Raw genomic sequence first — 20,056 nt, forward strand, 5'->3', positions numbered from 1 at the left:
ACTTTGGTACTCATACAATTAGTACAATTATTAATTTTATATATTATAAAATTAATACAATTGGTATTGATACTTATAGCAAACTGAAAAAAAAAAACTGCATGTGTGTGTGTGTATAAAATTTTAAAATAAAAAATAATAATAAAACGATAACAACCTCCATTAATAGCCTATTAAATGCTCCCATTTAACAAAAATCATTTTTAAAGATGGAAACTGCCAAAAAAAAGTTTAGAAAAATATATTGCTTACATAAGACAATTTTAAAATATTTTTATTAGACTGTTAAATGTATGGGCAATAATAAAAAAATATAAACATAAGCAAAATATTTGTAACATATTTTTGCCAGTTATTGTCAACTTAAAAAATACTACTTTTAATTGCTATGTGGGAACTTTGATCTTTAATGGAGGTTGTTATTGTTGTTTTATGATTTCATTAATATACTCTTTAAAAAAAAATCTACATTTTATATAACAATACATTTATAACATGTATTTTACAATATCTTTAAATGACATTTTGTTCAAAATGTCAGATGTGTACCTAACTAAAAATAACACTAATATGAGCATATATTATTAAATAGAATTATTATTTGAGCAGCATGTTTGGTTGACATCAGAACTGCCTGTACTGTACAGAGAGCAGTATACAACTAACCAGCAAGTTTTTATGAGAGCTCAGCGTATCCTTCCTTAGATAGAGTATGCAAGATTACTATCTGTCACAGATCATACTTCTTGAAGACAGCAGGATAAAATAGTCTACATGATACACTATTTTCCAATCATGCTTGCTTTGTAAGGCACTTCCTTTAGGATTTGTGACCCAGGAGCACAAAAGCAGTCTTAAGTCGCTGGGGTATATTTGTAGCAATAGCCAAAAATACATTGTATGGGTCAAAATTATAGATTTTTATTTTATGCCAAAAATCATTAGGATATTAAAGGGGTCATATGATGCAATTTCAATTTTTCCTTTCTCTTTGGAGTGTTAAAAGCTCTTGGTGCATAAAGAAGATCTGTAAAGTTGCAAAGACTAAAGTCTCAAATCCAAAGAGATTTATGAAAGTTAAGAGTGAACCACGCCTACCTAAAACAGCTCGTTCTAACACGCCCCCACATATCTACATCACTATGTGGGAAGATTTGCATAACCCGCGGCGAATAGAACGGCTTGCAATTAATGAAGAGCACTTCTAGATCTGAACAGCACATCTTCTTTAACACAGTTACATCTGTACACCACCTCTCATTGATGTAAAAGCATGTCCCGCCGCCGCGCGATTTCCCCGTTGATTCTGCGTCGCGATCTGCTCTAAACAGCTGAAAGCCCGGCAGACTCAACGCGCTGTCCGGAATGGCGTCTTTCAGCCACGTTTCCGTGAAACACAGAGCAGCAGAGTTTGAAAAATCCTTATTTGTCCGGGAGAGCAGAAGGAGCTCGTCCGTTTTGTTGGGTAGAGAGCGGAGATTCGCCAGATGGATGCTAGGCAATGGTGTTCTGAATCGCCGCTCATATGCGCTCATTTAGCAGCATCATATGACCCCTTTAAGTAAAGATCATGTTCCATGAAGATATTTTGTAAATGTCCTACCGTAAATATATCAAAACTTAATTTTTGATTAGTAATATGCATTGCTAAGAACTTCATTTGGACAACTTTAAAGGCGATTTTCTCAATATTTAGATTTTTTTGCACCCTCAGATTCCAGATTTTCAAATAGTTGTATCTCGGCCAAATATTGTTCTATCCTAACAAACCATACATCAATGGAAAGCTTATTTATTCAGCTTTCGAAAAATTGACCCGTATGACTGGTTTTGTGCTCCAGGGTCACATTTAATAAACTTTGGGAAACACCACTAACTAGATGTCTGAAAGTCCAGTCAGGTGAAATTTAAAGTGAAATTTTTATTGTTTCAATGTTCTTTTAAATACAATAAATGGAAGCCAAATATATATAGACTGTCTTTGTTTTAGCTCAATTTGAATGTTCAAAATAAATAAAATACAATTCAGCTATATAAAGTATTTGCTGATAAAACAAACTCACACTTTTACAGAAACCAGCAAGTGTAAAAAAGTATTTAAAAAGGACACAATTAATAATAGAAAACCCCCTAGAAACTGTCATAGGCCATTATTTGGCAGAGAAGTTAAAATGACCACATTCGTGAGAACCCCAGACCAGTACTATAGTCACAGTGCACAGGTTTGCATGAAGGCACTCGGTTTAATGTGTTTGTTTCTATCTGTGGGTAAGAAGAGCTTCTCTGAGCATTTCTGATGAAGAAAGAGATGCTCAGTGTAGTGTTGTGCTATCATCATTGCACATTCTCCACCCAGCATGTGTCATGTGTTTGTGCGTGTTTGCATGCGTGCTTGCCTCCAGTTTCAATGCTACAGCAGGTTTGGCTGTAAATGCACAGACACATTCAGCTCATATGAACAGTACAGGAAAATGAGAAGAAATGCTGAGGAAGAGGTATAACTGAACAGATGCCTGGTGTGGAGTAGAAGCAGTGGAAGGAGCGTATCTGTGTCTAGATCAGGTCAGCGAGGTCCAGCGGAGGCAGCGGCTCTCTCCAGAACGAGAAATGACTGAACTCGGGACAGTCGAAGGAGGAGGCAGGATCTTTACAGATGAAGGGGAAGATGTGATCCACCAGCTCACTGAGATGAGAGTAACTAAAACACACACATCAATCTCAAACAATTGCATTTCTTTTTTTTTTAAATTTGTGAATATTATTAATGAACATAGAAGTTTTTGGGTGAGCTGTTCCTTTAATATACCGTTTGATTGTGTATATACTGTATAGACACTACTGGTCAAAAGTTTGGAATAACTAAGTTTTTTAATGTTTTTGAAAGTTGTCTCTTCTGCTCACCAAAGCTGCATTTATTTGACCAAAAATTAGTGCTGGAGTAATGATGCTGAAAATTCAGCTGCGCATCACAGAAATAAATTACATTTTAACAGATATTCACATAGAAAACAGCTGTTTTAAATTGTAATAATATTTCACAATATTACCGATTCTACTGTATTTTTGATTAAATAAATGCAGCCTTGATAATCAGAGAAAAACATTTTAAAAAATCGATGAATTATTCCAAACCTTTGACAGATGCACGTGTTGTGACTTACGAGGACTTGTTTCCTTTGGTCTTTTCTTGTATGAGTTCTCCTTTGGGGTTCACAGTGAAGATGTGAGTCTCAGGTACACCCACCTCCTTATACGCATATGCATCCTACACACAGACACAGAATGCAGTCAGGCCTTCCCATAATTCCTAAGAGATGCACAATTGCACATGTTTGTAACGCTGAAGGAAAGCTCACGTTAGTTCTGTTGCCGAAGGCGGCGTAGAAGGGCTGTCTGACAGGACTGAACAGGTCTCGGATATCAGTGAGACAGGCGATCTTAAACACCTCCGGCTTCTTCTCAATCACCTCCCTGAGAAGTTGAGAACACACACACACAGACACACAGAGACACACACACACACACACAGACACACACACACACACACACACACGGACACGGACACACACGGACACAGACAGACAGACACACACACATTAACAGTAGTCTCAGCCTCGGTACAGTCAGTCATGGAGGCCACTGTGATCTGTATATGATCTGTTTGTCTTCACCGGTGTAAGGCTGAGAACAGGCTGCTGGGAGCCAGTAGCACCGGTCCTTTGGGTAAAACCGTTCCTCGATCATTTACCCACTGCAAGTAACCCTTAGTGATGTCTGCCATGCCTATAGCTCGAGCCGAACAGTACAGGAACTTATAACCATTCCTGCAAGAGAAGAACAGAATCATAAATAATTCTTAAATACACTACCATTCAAATGCTTGGCGTCAGTAAAATTTTAATGTTTTTAAAATTAAAAAAAGAAGTCTCTTCTGCTCACTGAGGCTGCATTTATTTGATCAGAAATGGAGTAAAAACAGTTAAATATTATTACAATTTAAACCAAATCTTTTCTGTGTGAATATCTGTTAAAATGTAATTTATTACTGTGATCAAAGCTGCATTTTTACAGTCTTTAGAGTAACATGATCCTTCAGAAATCATTCTAATATGCTGATTTGCTGCTCAAGAAACATTTCTGATTATTATCAATGTTGAAAACAGTTGTGCTGCCCAATATTTTTGTGGAAACTGTGACACATTTAATTTTTTAGGATTCTTGGATGAATAGAAAGTTCAAAAGAACAGCATTTATTTGAAATAGAAATCTTTTGTCACATTATAAATGTCTTTACTGTCACTTTTGATCAATTTAATGCATCCTTGATGAATAAAAGCATTAACAGGGCTGTCAATAAATCAATTAAATTAACGTATACATTTTATCACATAACATATTCAAAAACAGCTAAACAGGCCAGAACAGAACAGACCAGATGTCTTAAGATGCATTAAGTTTTAACACATTAAAAATAAAATTGCAAGATGTGATGCAACATAAGCCTGTTGTGATGCATGTTAGACTTTGTCAGCAAATATAGATATGCAATTAACGGCAATAATTGTAAATAAACAAATGACATCCCCTCATTTCTAGTGCATCTCAGGTAAAAAATATAATAAAGGTATATGACACCTATAAATGTGACCCTGGAGCACAAAACCATAAATCATAAGGCTCAATTTTTCGAAATTGGGATGTATACATCATCTGAAAGCTGAATAAACAAGCTTTCCATTGATGTATGGTTTGTTAGGATAGGACAATATTTGGCCGAGATACAACTATTTGAAAATCTGGAATCTGAGGGTGCAAAAAAATCTAAATATTGAGAAAATCGCCTTTAAAGTTGTCCAAATGAAGTTCTTAGCAATGCATATTACTAATCAAAAATTAAGTTTTAATATATTTACAGTAGGAAATTTACAAAATATCTTCATGGAACATGATCTTTACTTAATGTCCTAATGATTTTTGGCATAAAAGAAAAATCAATAATTTTGACCCATACAATGTATTTTTAACTTTTGCTACAAATATACCCCAGCGACTTAAGACTGCTTTTGCTGCTGCTTAAAACTGTTTCTGTATCTGTCAAACTAAATATAAAAAATTGCACATATTGAACAACAAGTGTTTCATTAAATCAGAAAGTTGTGAATGAAAGCGTGTGTTTCTTACTGATGTATTTTGTGATATAGTTTGGCGATGCCGTGATGAGTCCAGTCTTTCCCCAGCTGCGGCAAAATGTGCCCCAGAGCATCTGACCTGATACAGAGAGAAAGGTGAACAACTCACAGATAGTAACCTAAATCCTGCAATGATTCAGAGAGACTCACTTGGTGATGGTCCCATCGATGTCTGAGATGATGAGTTTGTCGTCGTAGCTCCACAGATAAATGGCGGCTTCACAGCGGCAGGTGCCCTGATACTGTGTGGTCACACTGAACACAACCGTATTAGCTCCTTCACGCAGATTCAGACTCTCCTGCCACACACACACACACATATAGAAAATATCAGAAATTCATTCAAGCCATTGCACATTGAACAGTAACTGTTCAGTAAGAAATGTCCAGGTAGTATTTCAATAATGCAGCCTACATTTGAGAGCATTGAGTAATGCAAAAGATTCTCACTATTGTAATACAGTAATGAAAATTCATATTAATCTTCATTAATATTATCAAGCTTCATTATCTAAATGCAAAATATTATTTCTTTCTTTTGATTTTGTGGTTAATTATTTATTTATCAATTTTTTATTTTATTTGCATTGTGACATTTTAATGACATTCACATTTAATTATATTTTCAACCTAAATTATCATTTTTGTAAACACTATGGAAGCAGTTTCCATCGTGGAATAAAAAAAAAAAAATGTTTTTCTCTCACAATTTCACAATTCTGAATTTACATTTGATAATTATGACTTTTATGTCTCACAATTCTGAGAAAAAAATCAGAAATGTGAGATAAGAACTTGCATTTGCAAGACAAAGTCTGAATTGTGAGATAAAAAATTGCAATGACCTTTTATTCCATGGTGGAAACAAGCTTTTTGTGGATGAAATTTTTTTAATTGTGACTTAAAAAAAAAAGATTAATATTAAAATATTAATAAAAATAAATTATTCTAAAAGAAGTAATATTAATAAAACAATATTATTTCATTAAATAAATAAATATTATTTCTTATTTATTTATTTTGAGGTAAAATTGAACTAGACGTGAAGAAAAAAAAAACAGTCGACAACATAGTTAAATTTTACCTCAAAATAAATAAATAAGAAATAATATTTATTTCATATTCATATTTATTTATTTATTTAGAAGGTCTTCCACTTGCTCGTGACTAAACTCTATGACACACACAGATGATGATGTTGTTGATGATATGTGATCCTGGACCACAAAACCAGTCATAAGTGTCAATTTTTCGCATAAATAAGCTTTCCATTGATGTATGGTTTGTTAGGATAGGACAATATTTGGCTGAGATACAACTATTTGAAAATCTGGAATCTGAGGGTGCAAAAAAATCTAAATATTGAGAAAATCATCTTTAAAGTTGTCCAAATTAAGTTCTTAGCAATGCATATTACTAATCACAAATTACGTTTTGATATATTTACGGTAGGAAATTTACAAAATATCTTCATGGAACCTGATTTTTACTTAATAGCCTAATGATTTTTGGCATAAATGAAAAATCAGTAATTTTGACCCATACGATCTTACGATCTGCTCAGAGGTCAGCCGGAGGGATTTGCGGTACATCTGACTGATGCACTGCGCTGTGTTCATCGCTTCACTGTTCTTCCTCATGGAGACGGAGCCATCCTCATCACTCGAGAGTTCAGCAGAACTCCTGCATACACAAAACACAAAACACAAACAGAAATTCATTGATTTACTGGGTCAAAGATAAAATAAGCAATGCACAGTCAGCCAATAGTCTTGATAATACTGACTTTCATCATGTTTAACTGAAGTCAAAGGTCAAGTGCTCTCTGATAAGGAGAGGAAGCCCATATGTACATGCTGCTTTCATAACAAGCTTACACATTTATGCAATGTTATAAAAAGTTCCTGACAGGTTGCATGAGATTTAGTGCAAAGACAACAAAATGCTTTAAGATGTGGTGCACACATGCATTCAATTTGAAGTGTTACTTTTGTTTGGTTTGCTCTTATTTGTCCTGTAGATTTGTACTTTATACTGACACCTGTTGGCGTGGATGCATGATATTTGGTTATAAACTTATGCTGCTTTTGTTTTTTCCTTTGCATCCTTTTTTGTCTCATATCATGACACATAAACAAGACATTTCCAACACATTTTTGTGCACTGTTGGTGGTTTGTGCTGGTGCAAACTAGCGTGCATGCGAGTTAGATTTGTCACCCTTCTGAATTATTTCTGTCAAACTTTATAATTAGGAAAAAACACTGAGTGCCTCATGTTTTGCATGCATGCAAACACACGTCTTACTTCAGTGAAGAGTGTCCAGCGATAGCGGAAGATGCTTCAAGCTGATTCCCCTCTGTGTCGGACTTTTGGCTTCCCTAACATGAGAAAAAAATTTATGTGCAATGCAGCATTAGAGATATACAGGCGCAGTCAGCAGATAGTGTACTTATCAGCCTCTTAAAGGGAAATTGCACAATAGAGTTGCTCCTTTCATGACTTAAACATTATTTCTGTACTGTTAGATTCAGTTTCAGATTGAGTTTTTACCGCAACATTGTTCAGATCTTTCCTCCTCCAGGAGAACCACCAGCGGCCAGACTTTTTTGGCATCTTATCTTTGACTAGTTGCTCAATGGTGCTCTACAACAGAAAAAAACAAGTCATTATCTCTGAACGATTAGTCATTGAAGCAGTAATCAAAGATCTCTGACCCCGTCTACCTTTGGTAAAGTCTTCTGGAAAGCCTGAACTGACAGAATCATTGGCGCTGCCACAGCCCAGTTATAATATCTGAAACAAAATGACCACAAAGCTAAACAAGAGCCATATCATAATATTATCATAGTGCATATGTGATAAAATGACCCTTCTAAAACTGGTAAACAGCTCTGGCTCTAAAATCTGATTGGATGAGCCACATCTGAAGCCGATATACTCACACCAGTAACTGCACCTCGGTTTCAAGTTTGTTGTCAACTAACCAACCTCCAGTTAGACTAACTATTTTACCAAGAACTACGGCTGTCAGTTTAATGCGTTAACTTAATTAGTTATGAAAAAATAACGCGATTAAAATATTTTAACGCAGTTAACGCACTGGCTCCGCCCCCAGACCTGTACATCATCTTACATTTCATACTGTCGACAAAAAAAATATCAATAAATGCAAAAAAAAAAACCCAGAGATTTTTCTCAAATTATCTTCATTTGTGTTCCATAATTTATGTTGGGCCGTTGTAGCCTAAACGTTTGTGTAATACATTTTATGTTGAATCAAATAAAATATTTCTGTCTAAAGTTACTATTTGTAATGTCTACTTAATACCTTAACACAAAAATAGCATTAAATAATCATTTGGGGGTATTTTCACAGCCAAATGTAATTTGCGATTAATTAATCGACACGTCATGTAATTAATTAGATTAAAAATGTTAATCAACTGACAGCCCTACTAAGAACTGTTTAATGTGATTACTATTGAACATTGTTGTACTACAGATTGCTGTTACCAACTGTAAAAATACAGGAAGAGCTAAAGATATCAGCTTAAATCATTTTTCTGTCCTCACTGAAAATAAAATGCTGCATAAAACAACAAAATCACAGCCAATCATAATATATTTGATGTTCAATATATGTGACCCTGGGCCACAAAACCAGTCATAAGGGTCGATTATTTGAAACTGAATAAATAAATAAACAAGCTTTCCATTGATGTATGGTTTGTTAGGATAGGACAATATTTGGCTGAGATACAACTATTTGAAAATCTGGAATCTGAGGGTGCAAAAAACTAAATATTGAGAAAATAGCCTTTAAAGTTGTCCAAATGAAGTCCTTAGCAATGCATATTACGCTGGGGCTTCTTGCTTTATTATGACTGGTTTTGTGGTCCAGGGTCACAGATGGAGTGTAGACCAATAAGATTTCACTGTGGGCGGAGCTACACAGCACAAGGAGACAAAAGCAGAAACTAATAAAAACAACAAAACTGTTGATGTCGTGACTCGTGACTGAACATGGTTGAGATTTATTGGTTAGGACACAGTGTTTACCTTTACTGATCTGACTGATGTCTCCTCTCCCACACAGAGACATGGTCACGTCTAGCGTGTCTGTGGTAGAGTCGGACAGATATTCGGTGCCGCTGTCTGCATTAGCGCTGCCCAGTGACTGAGACGACAGCTGACCCGAGGGAGGAGACGGATCCGGCGACTCTGTCTCACTGAAAACATGGAGGGAGGAATTTAAAGAGGGACAGGAATCAAACTAACGGTCAAACGTCTGGACATTCCTACTCATTCCTTATATTACGCTTTTCTATATTTAAAATAATAGTACAGTCATCAGCCACTACCACAGAACCATCACAGACATGGATCTGTCCACAGTTGATCAATACAGCATGTTTAGTGACTGGTTCTGATTTGACCCTCTAACTCTAGCACTCTCTATTCTAATTCTATTCTTTAAAAAAAAAAAAAAAAAACTTGCCCCTTTTAGACGTGCACTCTATTCATTTACTAATTACGTGTTTTCTTTATTAAAAAATAAATAAATAAATAAAAATAACACTAGCTTCTCTATTCTTTTTGTATTCTAGATATCTGTTTTCTTTTTATTTATTATATAATAAAAAAAAAAAACTTGCTACGTGTACTGCGTTAGGCTAACTGAGACTTGTCATAGCACTTGCTTATTATTGCTCTTTTGTTGATTTTGATTGCTTCAGTTGTCCTCATTTGTAAGTCGCTTTGGATAAAATAAAACGCATAAAAACATAATAGCAATAATAATAAATTATTTATTTAATAGATTGTATTGCTGTAGTCCCACAATCATTTATTTATTGCATCAAAAATCATAGATAAAACAATTAAAATAATAGTTTTATTTTATTCTTGCTATTAATAATAATAATAATAATACTCAATTAATATTATATTTTCATTGCTGTAGTGCTACAACCATTTATTTATTGTGTCAAAAAGCAAAAACAAAACAATAAAATAGACTTATTTTATGTAGATTTTATTTTTATTATTATTTTTGCTATTAATAATAATAATAATATTCTCAATTAATTTACAATCATTTATTTATTGTGTCAAAAAGCAAAAACAAAACAATAAAATAGATTTATTTTATGTAGATTTTATTTGTATTATTATTTTTGCTATTAATAATAATAATAATAATAATAATATACTCAATGAATTTACAATCATTTATTTATTGTGTCAAAAAGCAGAAAAAAATATTTTGGTTTAATTTATTTATAGCAAATCGGTTAAGCATGTTGGCTAATAAAGCTTCTAACCTCTTTGGAAAATAGAGGGCAGCAGCTTCAGGGTCAAGACTGGAGAGGTCGTCTAGATAGATATCAGATGGTCCCAAATGATGACTCCGCTTGACTAGAAAAAACAACACGCACAGTTCAGGTAAAACGTTTCAAATCATTTTCAATCACTGAATTAGTCGCACTGGAATAAGTACATACCTGTCCTCTTGTCCTGAGAGTCTGCTGTTTTCGAGGACTCAAGAAGCATCGAATCCTCTGATTTGAGGATGGACTCAAGAGCTGGTGTCACTCCAGCACCGTCTGCATTCTGATTGGTCAGTGAAGTCTCTAATCCCGCCCCCTCCTCTGAGTCTCCCACAGAGCTTTGGTGTTTTGGTAAAACAGTGATTGTGTCCGCTGAGTTGACCTCTGTTTCTGCTTCTAAAACCGTATTTGATTCAGTCTCACCGAATGTGATGGTTTGGATTTCGGATGTAACCGAGACATTATTCTCATCCCAGGTTTCTTGGCTTCCTACATGAGCCACGGCGTCTGAACTAGCTGCACTGCTGACAGCACCGGTCCCATGCATTGTGTTAGTAGAGCTGGTTATGTTATAGGTCTGAGTGTGATTGTCTGTGCTGCTAAATGTGCTGACGGTTAAGTCTTTGGTCTCTTTGTTTTCCAGTGCAGTCCAGGCCTGTGGGAAGGAGTCGTCTGCGGACTGAAAGGTCACTACATGCGTTTCGGTGACCTTGATGTCCAGTTGTGTGTTAATCGAAGACGAAACAACTGCGTGAGTGTCATCTAATGGAATAGGGCCAGTCGTTCCAATCTGAGGTTCAGGTCTCACTACGGTCACCGTCGCTGTAGAGTCAGTGCTGTCCACATCAATGGATGCTTGTCGATGGATCGTGCGGAAGTGGGAGTGGTCAGAGGGCATGCAGAGTCAGTGCTGTCCACATCAATAGATGCTTGTCGATGGATCGTGCGGAAGTGGGAGTGGTCAGAGGGCGTGATGTGCGGGTCTCGCAGCGAATCAGATTCATCCCTCTCCGCCTGACACACCTACACAAACACAAGAACCACTGAGTCAACTGCTTTGTGCCCTTATAAGGCAGCATCCTAATGAAATTAAACCTCATACACTACTGTTCAAAAGATTTTTTTTTAATGATTTTGAAAGAATTCTCTTCTGCTCACCAAACCTGCATTTATTTCACCAAGTAAAACAGTAATATTGTGAAATATTATTACACTTTAAAATACGTTTTCTATTGCAATATTTTGTAAAATTTAATTTATTCACGTGATGCAAAGCTGAATTTTCAGCATCATTACTCCAGTCTTCAGTGTCACATGATCCTTCAGAAATCATTCTAATTTGCTGCTCAAGAAACATTTCTGATTATTAGCAATGTTGAAAACTGATACGATGTGAAACATTATATTGTGATACATTTTTAGCTATATCACCCAGCCCTACTTGAAGGTGGACTTTTTCACGTCAGACAGTGAGTTTTGCACATGCAATCATGACTCAAACATTCTTCAGAAAATGTAGTAATCTACTTTTATAACAGCCTTGTTCAGAGTGGACATATGATGTCTAAAAATACTGCCTAGGTAGGCAGCACACTTGGTTTGGGAACATTCTGGACTCCATCTGCGATGAAAGCTGTATGCATGCAGTATGCATTTACCTTGGGAAAAGCGCCCCAGTTCCATTGCATCTGAGGCCCTAGAGACTCCTGCGGCTTACACAGCTCTGAATCACTCTTAGGAGAGGAGGGACGACTGAAGAACACACTACCGACAGAGACAACACAAGTAAGCAGAGCTTTGCCTTTAGATATCCATGATATGAACAGAGAGATAACATATGGGCCAACTACATCATTCATAGATGTTTAAGGATCTATAACTACCTCTCATTAACAGAACACTCTCCCTCAGAGTGAGGATGAACGTCTCTGCTCTGAGCTCCAGACGGTTCCTCGTAGGGTTCCTCTGTCAGCGAGTAGTACACAGACTTACTGAAGAGAGCAAAAACACAAATCATCAGTGACCTGGGCCAGGTTTCACCAGTCGTTCATAAGTTCACCCAAAAATGACAATTTTATCATCATTTACTCATCCTCACGTTCCAAAACCTGTCTTTTGTTGAACACAAAGGAAGATATTTTGAAGAATGTGGGTAAACACACAGTTGACGGTAGCCATTAACCATAGTATTTTTTTCCATACTATTGAAGTCAATGGCTACCATCATCTGCTTGGCTACCCACATTCTTCAAAATATCTTCCTTTGTGTTCAGCAAATGACAGAAACTCATACAGGTTTGGAACAACATGAGGGTGAGTAAATTATGACAGAATTGTCGTTTTTTTTTTTGTGAACTATCCCTTTAAAGTGGAACGTACGTCCACACTAGAGGTGTAGTAACTTCTAGGTAGTTTGTAACCAACTCTGTACACTGTAAAAACAATTTTTAAATAAATCTGTGAAATTTATTTTTCAAAAAAGCATGCAGCCATGGTTACCAGAACTGTACTGTACAAATATGGTAGCAACATTTTTAGTTTCACTGATTAAATTTAAATTTGCAGTAAAAGAAAATGCATATTATTTCAATGAAAAACCATCAAATGCAAACGTCACAGAGATTTCTGGAAATGTGTTTTTCACTGTAAATTATAAGATGACCACTAAATTTACCAGTATTTTACTGTAAAATTACATGTCACAACATTTTTTTTTACAGTGTATAATTTGGTTGCACCATCTGTTCACGCAGAACGTAGCTAGTAGGTTGCACACTCTATGAAAAGTAATGCTTAGTCACATAATATGACATTTATCATCAGTGATTCAATAGCAGCTTTCAAATAAATTAGTAGAAGTTGTTTTGAAATGTAGCGAATTTAAGTTTTTCCTTGATTCTAACTTATTTTGCCTCATGCAACTAATGGCAAAAATATGTTTCCCCTGATATACAGTACATTATAGGTATTTTTATATGTGAATAACATTCAAAAACTGTATTTGAAATTATTAAGGATCAATAAAATACTGATACCAAACAATTATTAGAAATGACATTTATTTATTAAGTTTGATTTTATATGACATGCACACAGAGACGTGGTGCTTAGGTTGGTTTTGTGTTGAAGTGTTGCTAACGAAGTAATTTATGCACATAATATTCTCTTGCTTAAAAATGTAAACAAGTGTAAAGGATTGTCTAAAGGATTGAAGTTTGTCGGTCTGCTATTTTAATCCAACCGTTACTCCTAGTCGGAGGCATGCAGGGTTATGTTTCAACTAGGTTTAATGGTGCAATGCAAAAATAATTACTGGTAGTAGTGTATAATTTATAACTTATGCACCGCTGGTGCAACCAGCCCTCTTGAGCTAGAGCTTCATGAAATAAGCAGCCAACAATCTTACACTGATCAGACAATCTCAGAAATTTCTGGAAAAGTAAATGTACAATAACTTCAGTAAGCCTCTAACCTTGCGGCCAAAAGCGACTCTTCCTTTAGGACATCTTGATCTAGGCTTTCTTTCTCGTCTGCGGAGGAACTGGCCTCCTCTCGCAGATGCGTGTCTGAACGCGCTCGCTTCCTGCGGCGTTTTTTGCGGCGGCTGGAGGAGGACGTGATGCTGGAGGGAGACTCGGTCATCTCGGACACTTCTGGGACGTCCGTGGGGATCGGAGAGGTGCAGAGGTGAGCGGGAACCCGCGTCTGACACGGACACAGAGAGAGTATCGTCAAAACCACAGCAGAACATTACAGGAGAGATTGGAGAACTCACAGTCATCCAGACAGACCTCAAAATCCTCGTTCTCCTCCACGAAGAACGCCTCTCCGTTATCTCCCAGCTTCATATGCAGGCTCACAGGCTCTCCATTGATCTCAATATCCACCTGCGGAGGGACGGACACAGCGGTTACATGAGCTGAACGAGGAGCAGCATGTCTTAGGCTTGCTGGTTTAGAAATATGAATTCTTAAAAACCAAACAATTAATGAGGGAAATAAGATTTTCTTCACTCATTGGAAAGAAAAATGATGTGCTATGTAGAAATACTCAAGCCTCATTTATTATCCATTAGCTCGTTAACATATGAATGCCATCATTTACATATCAATATTGATAATATTGATTGACATATCAATGCATATTCTGTACACAGAAGTCTGTTACATAAAGAAGGCTTAAAGGTACAGATGCAAAAAAAAAAAAAGTTTCATTCTAATGGTATGAAAGAGTAGAATGCTGCATTAAATGTGCATTAAATTTGTTGTAAAATAAAATGTTAAATTGTTCAATTATGATTAAATGAAATTCCAAGCCTTTAAAAAAATTAATAAGAGTTACACTGTTAAATTAAGTTTAATTTTATTAAATCTAACTAAGCTAAATGACATGCAATTGCTGTTGAATGACATTATAACTGCCATTAAATTAATATGAAATAAAAAAATAATTTTTATTAATTGAATAGCAGTCAAGTTTTCATTTAACAGCAATGGAATTTTATTTAACTTAAATGTTAATGCTATGTAGAAATACTGATTGACATATCAATGCATATTCTGTACACAGAAGTCTGTTACATAAAGAAGGCTTAAAGGTACAGATGCAAAAAAAAAAAAAGTTTCATTCTAATGGTATGAAAGAGTAGAATGCTGCATTAAATGTGCATTAAATTTGTTGTAAAATAAAATGTTAAATTGTTCAATTATGATTAAATGAAATTCCAAGCCTTTAAAAAAATTAATAAGAGTTACACTGTTAAATTAAGTTTAATTTTATTAAATCTAACTAAGCTAAATGACATGCAATTGCTGTTGAATGACATTATAACTGCCATTAAATTAATATGAAATAAAAAAATAATTTTTATTAATTGAATAGCAGTCAAGTTTTCATTTAACAGCAATGGAATTTTATTTAACTTAAATGTTAATGCTATGTAGAAATACTCAAGCCTCATTCATTATCCATGATCTCGTTAACATATGAATGCCATCATGTACATATCAACGCATATTCTGTACACAGAAGTCTGTTACATAAAGAAGGCTTAAAGGTACAGATGCAAAAAGAAAAAAAAGTGTAATTCTAATGGTCAGAGAGAGAGAGTAGAATGTTGCATTAAATGTGCATTAAATTTGTTGTAAAATAAAATGCTAAATTAAATTATGTTCAATTATGATTAAATTAAATTACATTTTATTTCAATTTCAATTATGATTAAATGAAATTCCAAGCCTTTAAAAAATTAATGACTTACACTGTTAAATTAAATTAAGTTTAATTTAATTAAATCTAACTAAGCTAAATGACATGCAATTGCTGTTGAATGACATTATAACTGCCATTAAATTAATATGAAATAAAAAAAATATATTTATTCATTGAATAGCAGTCAAGTTTTCATTTAACAGCAATGGAATTGTATTTAACTTAAATTTACTTTAAATTTAATTTACCATTTTACATCTTATTACTTTTTATTTTACAGCAAATGTATTGGCAGCCCTATTTTTATTTAACAGCAGTGGAATTTTAACTTAACAGAACTTAATTTAATTCGACAGCAAATTTAATGCAATGCATAATTTCATTTAGCAATATTATTTTACAAGTTAAGTGAAATGTAATTGCTGTTGAATGAAAATGTGACTACCATTATATTTGCTGTAAAATGAAAATAAATTAACTAAAGTTAAGTTTAATCACGTTAAAATTCCACAGCTGTTAAATGAAAATGTGACTGCCATTGCTGTAAAAACTTTAATTAAATTAAAGTTAAATTGATTAACATTGCTGTTAAATAAAAAAAAACATGACAGTCATCACTGTCTAACAAAATGTTTTTATTTTTATTTTTAATTGTGTTATTTTCATTCTGACAAAATGTGCTAGCTGTGTTTTTGACACATTTATGAAAACGCTTGCACGTCCTGATAACTATTTCCTGCTAACAAGATGTTCTACCAGCAGTCTGGTGTTTAAGTTTGGTTAGTTCTGAGAAAGAGGAACATTCAGTCAGACAAGCACGACAGCTTTAACTAACCCATTGCTCAATCTGAGCAGGACAGAACATGTTCAGATCATAAACACAGCTGTCACATAACAACTAACTTGCACTATTAACTAGTGACTGATGGTAGGTAACTTCAGCTTAACACATTTCCACCTCACCACTTTCTCTTTGGAGCGCAGGACTCCGAGTTTCCCGAAGCGCACGTGAAACGGCGAGCACTGGTAGCTGCCATCAGGCTGGCGAACCACAATGACGTCGATGCCGCCGGTGAGCGTGGCCGGATTCAGACCGCGATACAGTTCCTTCACGGTCACAAACACCGTCTCTGCCAGCTGACCAACGTAGTTCATGGTCTGGGACTGAAGAACAAGAGACAAAGAATACGAATGTGCAATTTAGATAATATTTTTCCTGATGCCCCCTCACTGTCTTCAGAGATGTTCCCGAGTCTTAAAGTACAACTGTGACCTTTGCACACGGAGCAAAAGTCAGACATCTCAACTTTATCATCATGACATGTTGGCAGATTTGAAGTCATGCCAAAAACTACATTGCCAACATTTGTAAAACTGGATCTGACACGATATAAAACAGACAAATGCATGTTACGCAATTTTGTCAGGTGTGTTAACAGACTAGAATAACTGTGTTTGTTCCTCATCTCTTTGGTGTAGGACTGTATTAGTGGAGCAAGTTATTTTTCTTTAGATTAACCTGCACTGATGAATCATTCACAATAAGATCAGTCCAGGAATTAAAGAGAAGGTTAATAGTGTGAAATATGATTTAATGTATTGTTGACATTAAAAAACACCTTAACGAGTTGAAACCTCTCCTTTTTCATTCAAGTTCACAGTCTAACATCACGGTTAGTCTGAGGACGACATAGCTGGTTAAATATATATGCATATATATCAACTTAAAGAGATTTCTGGCATTAAAAGGTCTAAATTATAGCTTTATAAAAAGTGTAACTCTAGCCTTATAATGTGTCAACCAAAGCATAGTAAAATACTTTTTATTTGCTAAATAACCGTATAAACAAAAAACAGAAAACAGTATCGCCATGACACATCTGTGACCCGACCTGACCTTTTCGATTCGATTAATTCAGTCATTAAATTCAAATTCAAACAGAATTCACACTTATGAAAATATTTTGGATGACAATCAAGTGAACAAACATAAACACAAACTCAGTTCAGCCTTTGGTTCTGGATTTGATGCCCATTTAGAGACCAGGGTGTCTGATGGATTATGAAATACAATTTCATCATAAGACAAATATTAAACTACTGAAGTTACTTCACCACCTTGTGCCACAAACACATTTTAACCCTGTAAAGCCTGACATATCAAATAAAAGTCAGACAAAAATCTAAATTAAAAGGAAGAAGTTTGCATACGTGTTTTTGTTGATTATCGTATTTTGATAAATCAGGCTGATATAGTGAATCTGATATAGTGAAAATATGGAAGAAAAACACCTTTTTATTCAGAGGCCCAAACTGTGCAAAAATATGCAATTTGGTGCAAATGCTGATATTTATATGATGAAATTCTGATGCTTGTAATGTAAATCAATGAAATCAACAGTATCACAGATACTTACATAAAATGACAGAAATATCAATTGTCACTCAATATCACCAATAATATGTCCCAGTAAGACGATATCTGAATGCTTAGTTTGATGATCAAAACATATAACGCGATGCAATACAATGACTGAGGGATAAACGTTCCTGATGATCATATTTGATATTTATGATTTTTCTAAAAAAATCATCAAGCAACCCATAGTTTCTTGAGTCCAGTACGTGTTCGTCTCGAAATACTACTAAAAGTTATTCTTACGTTTACTTGATAAAAATTTGACGGCAAAAAGACACATGAAGCACAAGCTGAAGAAGGACTTTTTTGTACAATTAAAAGACATGTTCCTTTCTAAAAAGTCTAAACTATCAATTAGACGCCAGAAGGCATAGAGTAGATTGTGAGTGACATGTTTAGCAGCGAAGTTTTGATCATGTTGATGATGATTTAGAGGACTTTGTGTATCAAATATGACACTTTACAGGGTTAAAAAGTGCTCAAACAGAGGAAATTCTCCTGCTTTGATGACCCACGATGAGCACCTAACCAGAGTGACACATGATGATGATGATGATGATGAAGTCCTTTAAAACAGAGTTAACCGCTAACTGACATGTTTAGCAGCAAAGTTTTGATCATGTTGATGATGATTTAGAGGACTTTGTGTATCAAATATGACACTTTACAGGGTTAAAATCATTTCTCAAACAGAGGAAATTCTCCTGCTTTGATGACCCACGATGAGCACCTAACCAGAGTGACACATGATGATGATGATGATGATGAAGTCCTTTAAAACAGAGTTAACCGCTAACTATCTGGACTAACTAAACTATCCACATCCAGAGCCTATTTTACTTACATTCAATCCCTTATTCTGTGTCTCTCTGTGATGGTTGAGTGCGAAACGAACAAAGAAGGTGATAACTGGTGATTTTGAGAGAGACCCAGTACATTCAACTGTTCTCTCTCTCTCTCTCTCACACACACACACACACACACACACACACACACACAAGAGCAAACCAGCAGCACAGCATCATATTTGACCTCATCATTTACAAACCCTGGGGAATTTGTGCTCATGTTTTCGTCCCTAAGAATGAAAACATGAGAGGAAAAGCCCTGTTTAACCCCATTTTAAATGTTTAACAAGGGGAAGCTCTGCTGATTCTATAAAAATCAACTGAACAGTAAAAACAACTTAACAAATCCAATAAAAAGACCAATAATGCAAATTTGTTGTTTTGTCCGACTACGTGTCCATTGTCAAGCATCAAAGCCATACCCATTACAAACAGTATTAACAATTTGCCTACAAAACCCTCGTTTATAGGGTTTGTTTAAACATAAATCGATTTCTTCATGGTATGTTTCTATATTATAAACACTAACGTTAACGCTTAATGTAACAATCCAGAGATTCAAACGAGTCAGAATGTCGTTACACTCTTCACAACGCAGCTCTTTACAAACAGTCGTTTCAGCTGAAAAAAAAACTGATAAACAAACACATTTAACCATAAAAAGGTGAAATTATGAAGTTAATGCGACTGCTCTTACCTCAAACACAACAGCGATTCATTAAAAACTTCCTGAGCGCTCACGCCACGTCAGCACGTCAATCATATGACAACCAATGACAAACTGGGACTCGCTTCAGGACACGCCCTCTTTCCGTGCGCCTCTGTTGACGTGTGCGTTTGTGTTCCTCGAATTTCAGTTAAGCACCGCTAGAGGGAGACTGTGTAGTGTTTATTTATTGGTTTCTCTTTTTTTTTGCATTTATTTGTTTGTTATTTAATAATTAATAATAATATTTCTCAAATAAATAAAAGCCAGCACGTACTAAATAATCAATCTTTAAATAAATAACCCATATACATATACAGGTGCATCTAAAAAAAAAAAAAAAAGAATATCG

General features: G+C 35.1%; 1 protein-coding gene across 1 annotated transcript; it reads right to left on the minus strand.

Annotated features, from left to right (window-relative positions):
* Positions 1-1,852: 1,852 nt before the first annotated feature.
* On the minus strand, positions 1,853-19,744 carry LOC107752863 (phosphatidate phosphatase LPIN2-like). Its single transcript, XM_016568934.1, has 20 exons — positions 19,696-19,744; positions 16,695-16,895; positions 14,312-14,407; positions 13,993-14,225; positions 12,404-12,511; positions 12,179-12,284; positions 11,419-11,543; positions 10,695-11,344; positions 10,515-10,608; positions 9,250-9,419; positions 7,914-8,005; positions 7,741-7,833; positions 7,495-7,568; positions 6,743-6,872; positions 5,340-5,488; positions 5,182-5,268; positions 3,672-3,824; positions 3,357-3,471; positions 3,162-3,265; positions 1,853-2,698 (listed from the first exon to the last, which is right to left on the minus strand). The coding sequence occupies exons 2-20, from the start codon at positions 16,884-16,886 to the stop codon at positions 2,554-2,556; spliced, it is 2,916 nt and encodes a 971-aa protein (XP_016424420.1). The 5' UTR covers positions 16,887-16,895; positions 19,696-19,744; the 3' UTR covers positions 1,853-2,553.
* Between the last annotated feature and the right edge of the window lie 312 nt (positions 19,745-20,056).

Source organism: Sinocyclocheilus rhinocerous, unplaced genomic scaffold, assembly GCF_001515625.1.
Source record: "Sinocyclocheilus rhinocerous isolate Xijiao unplaced genomic scaffold, SAMN03320098_v1.1 scaffold291, whole genome shotgun sequence".
Taxonomy (NCBI): Eukaryota; Metazoa; Chordata; class Actinopteri; order Cypriniformes; family Cyprinidae; genus Sinocyclocheilus; species Sinocyclocheilus rhinocerous.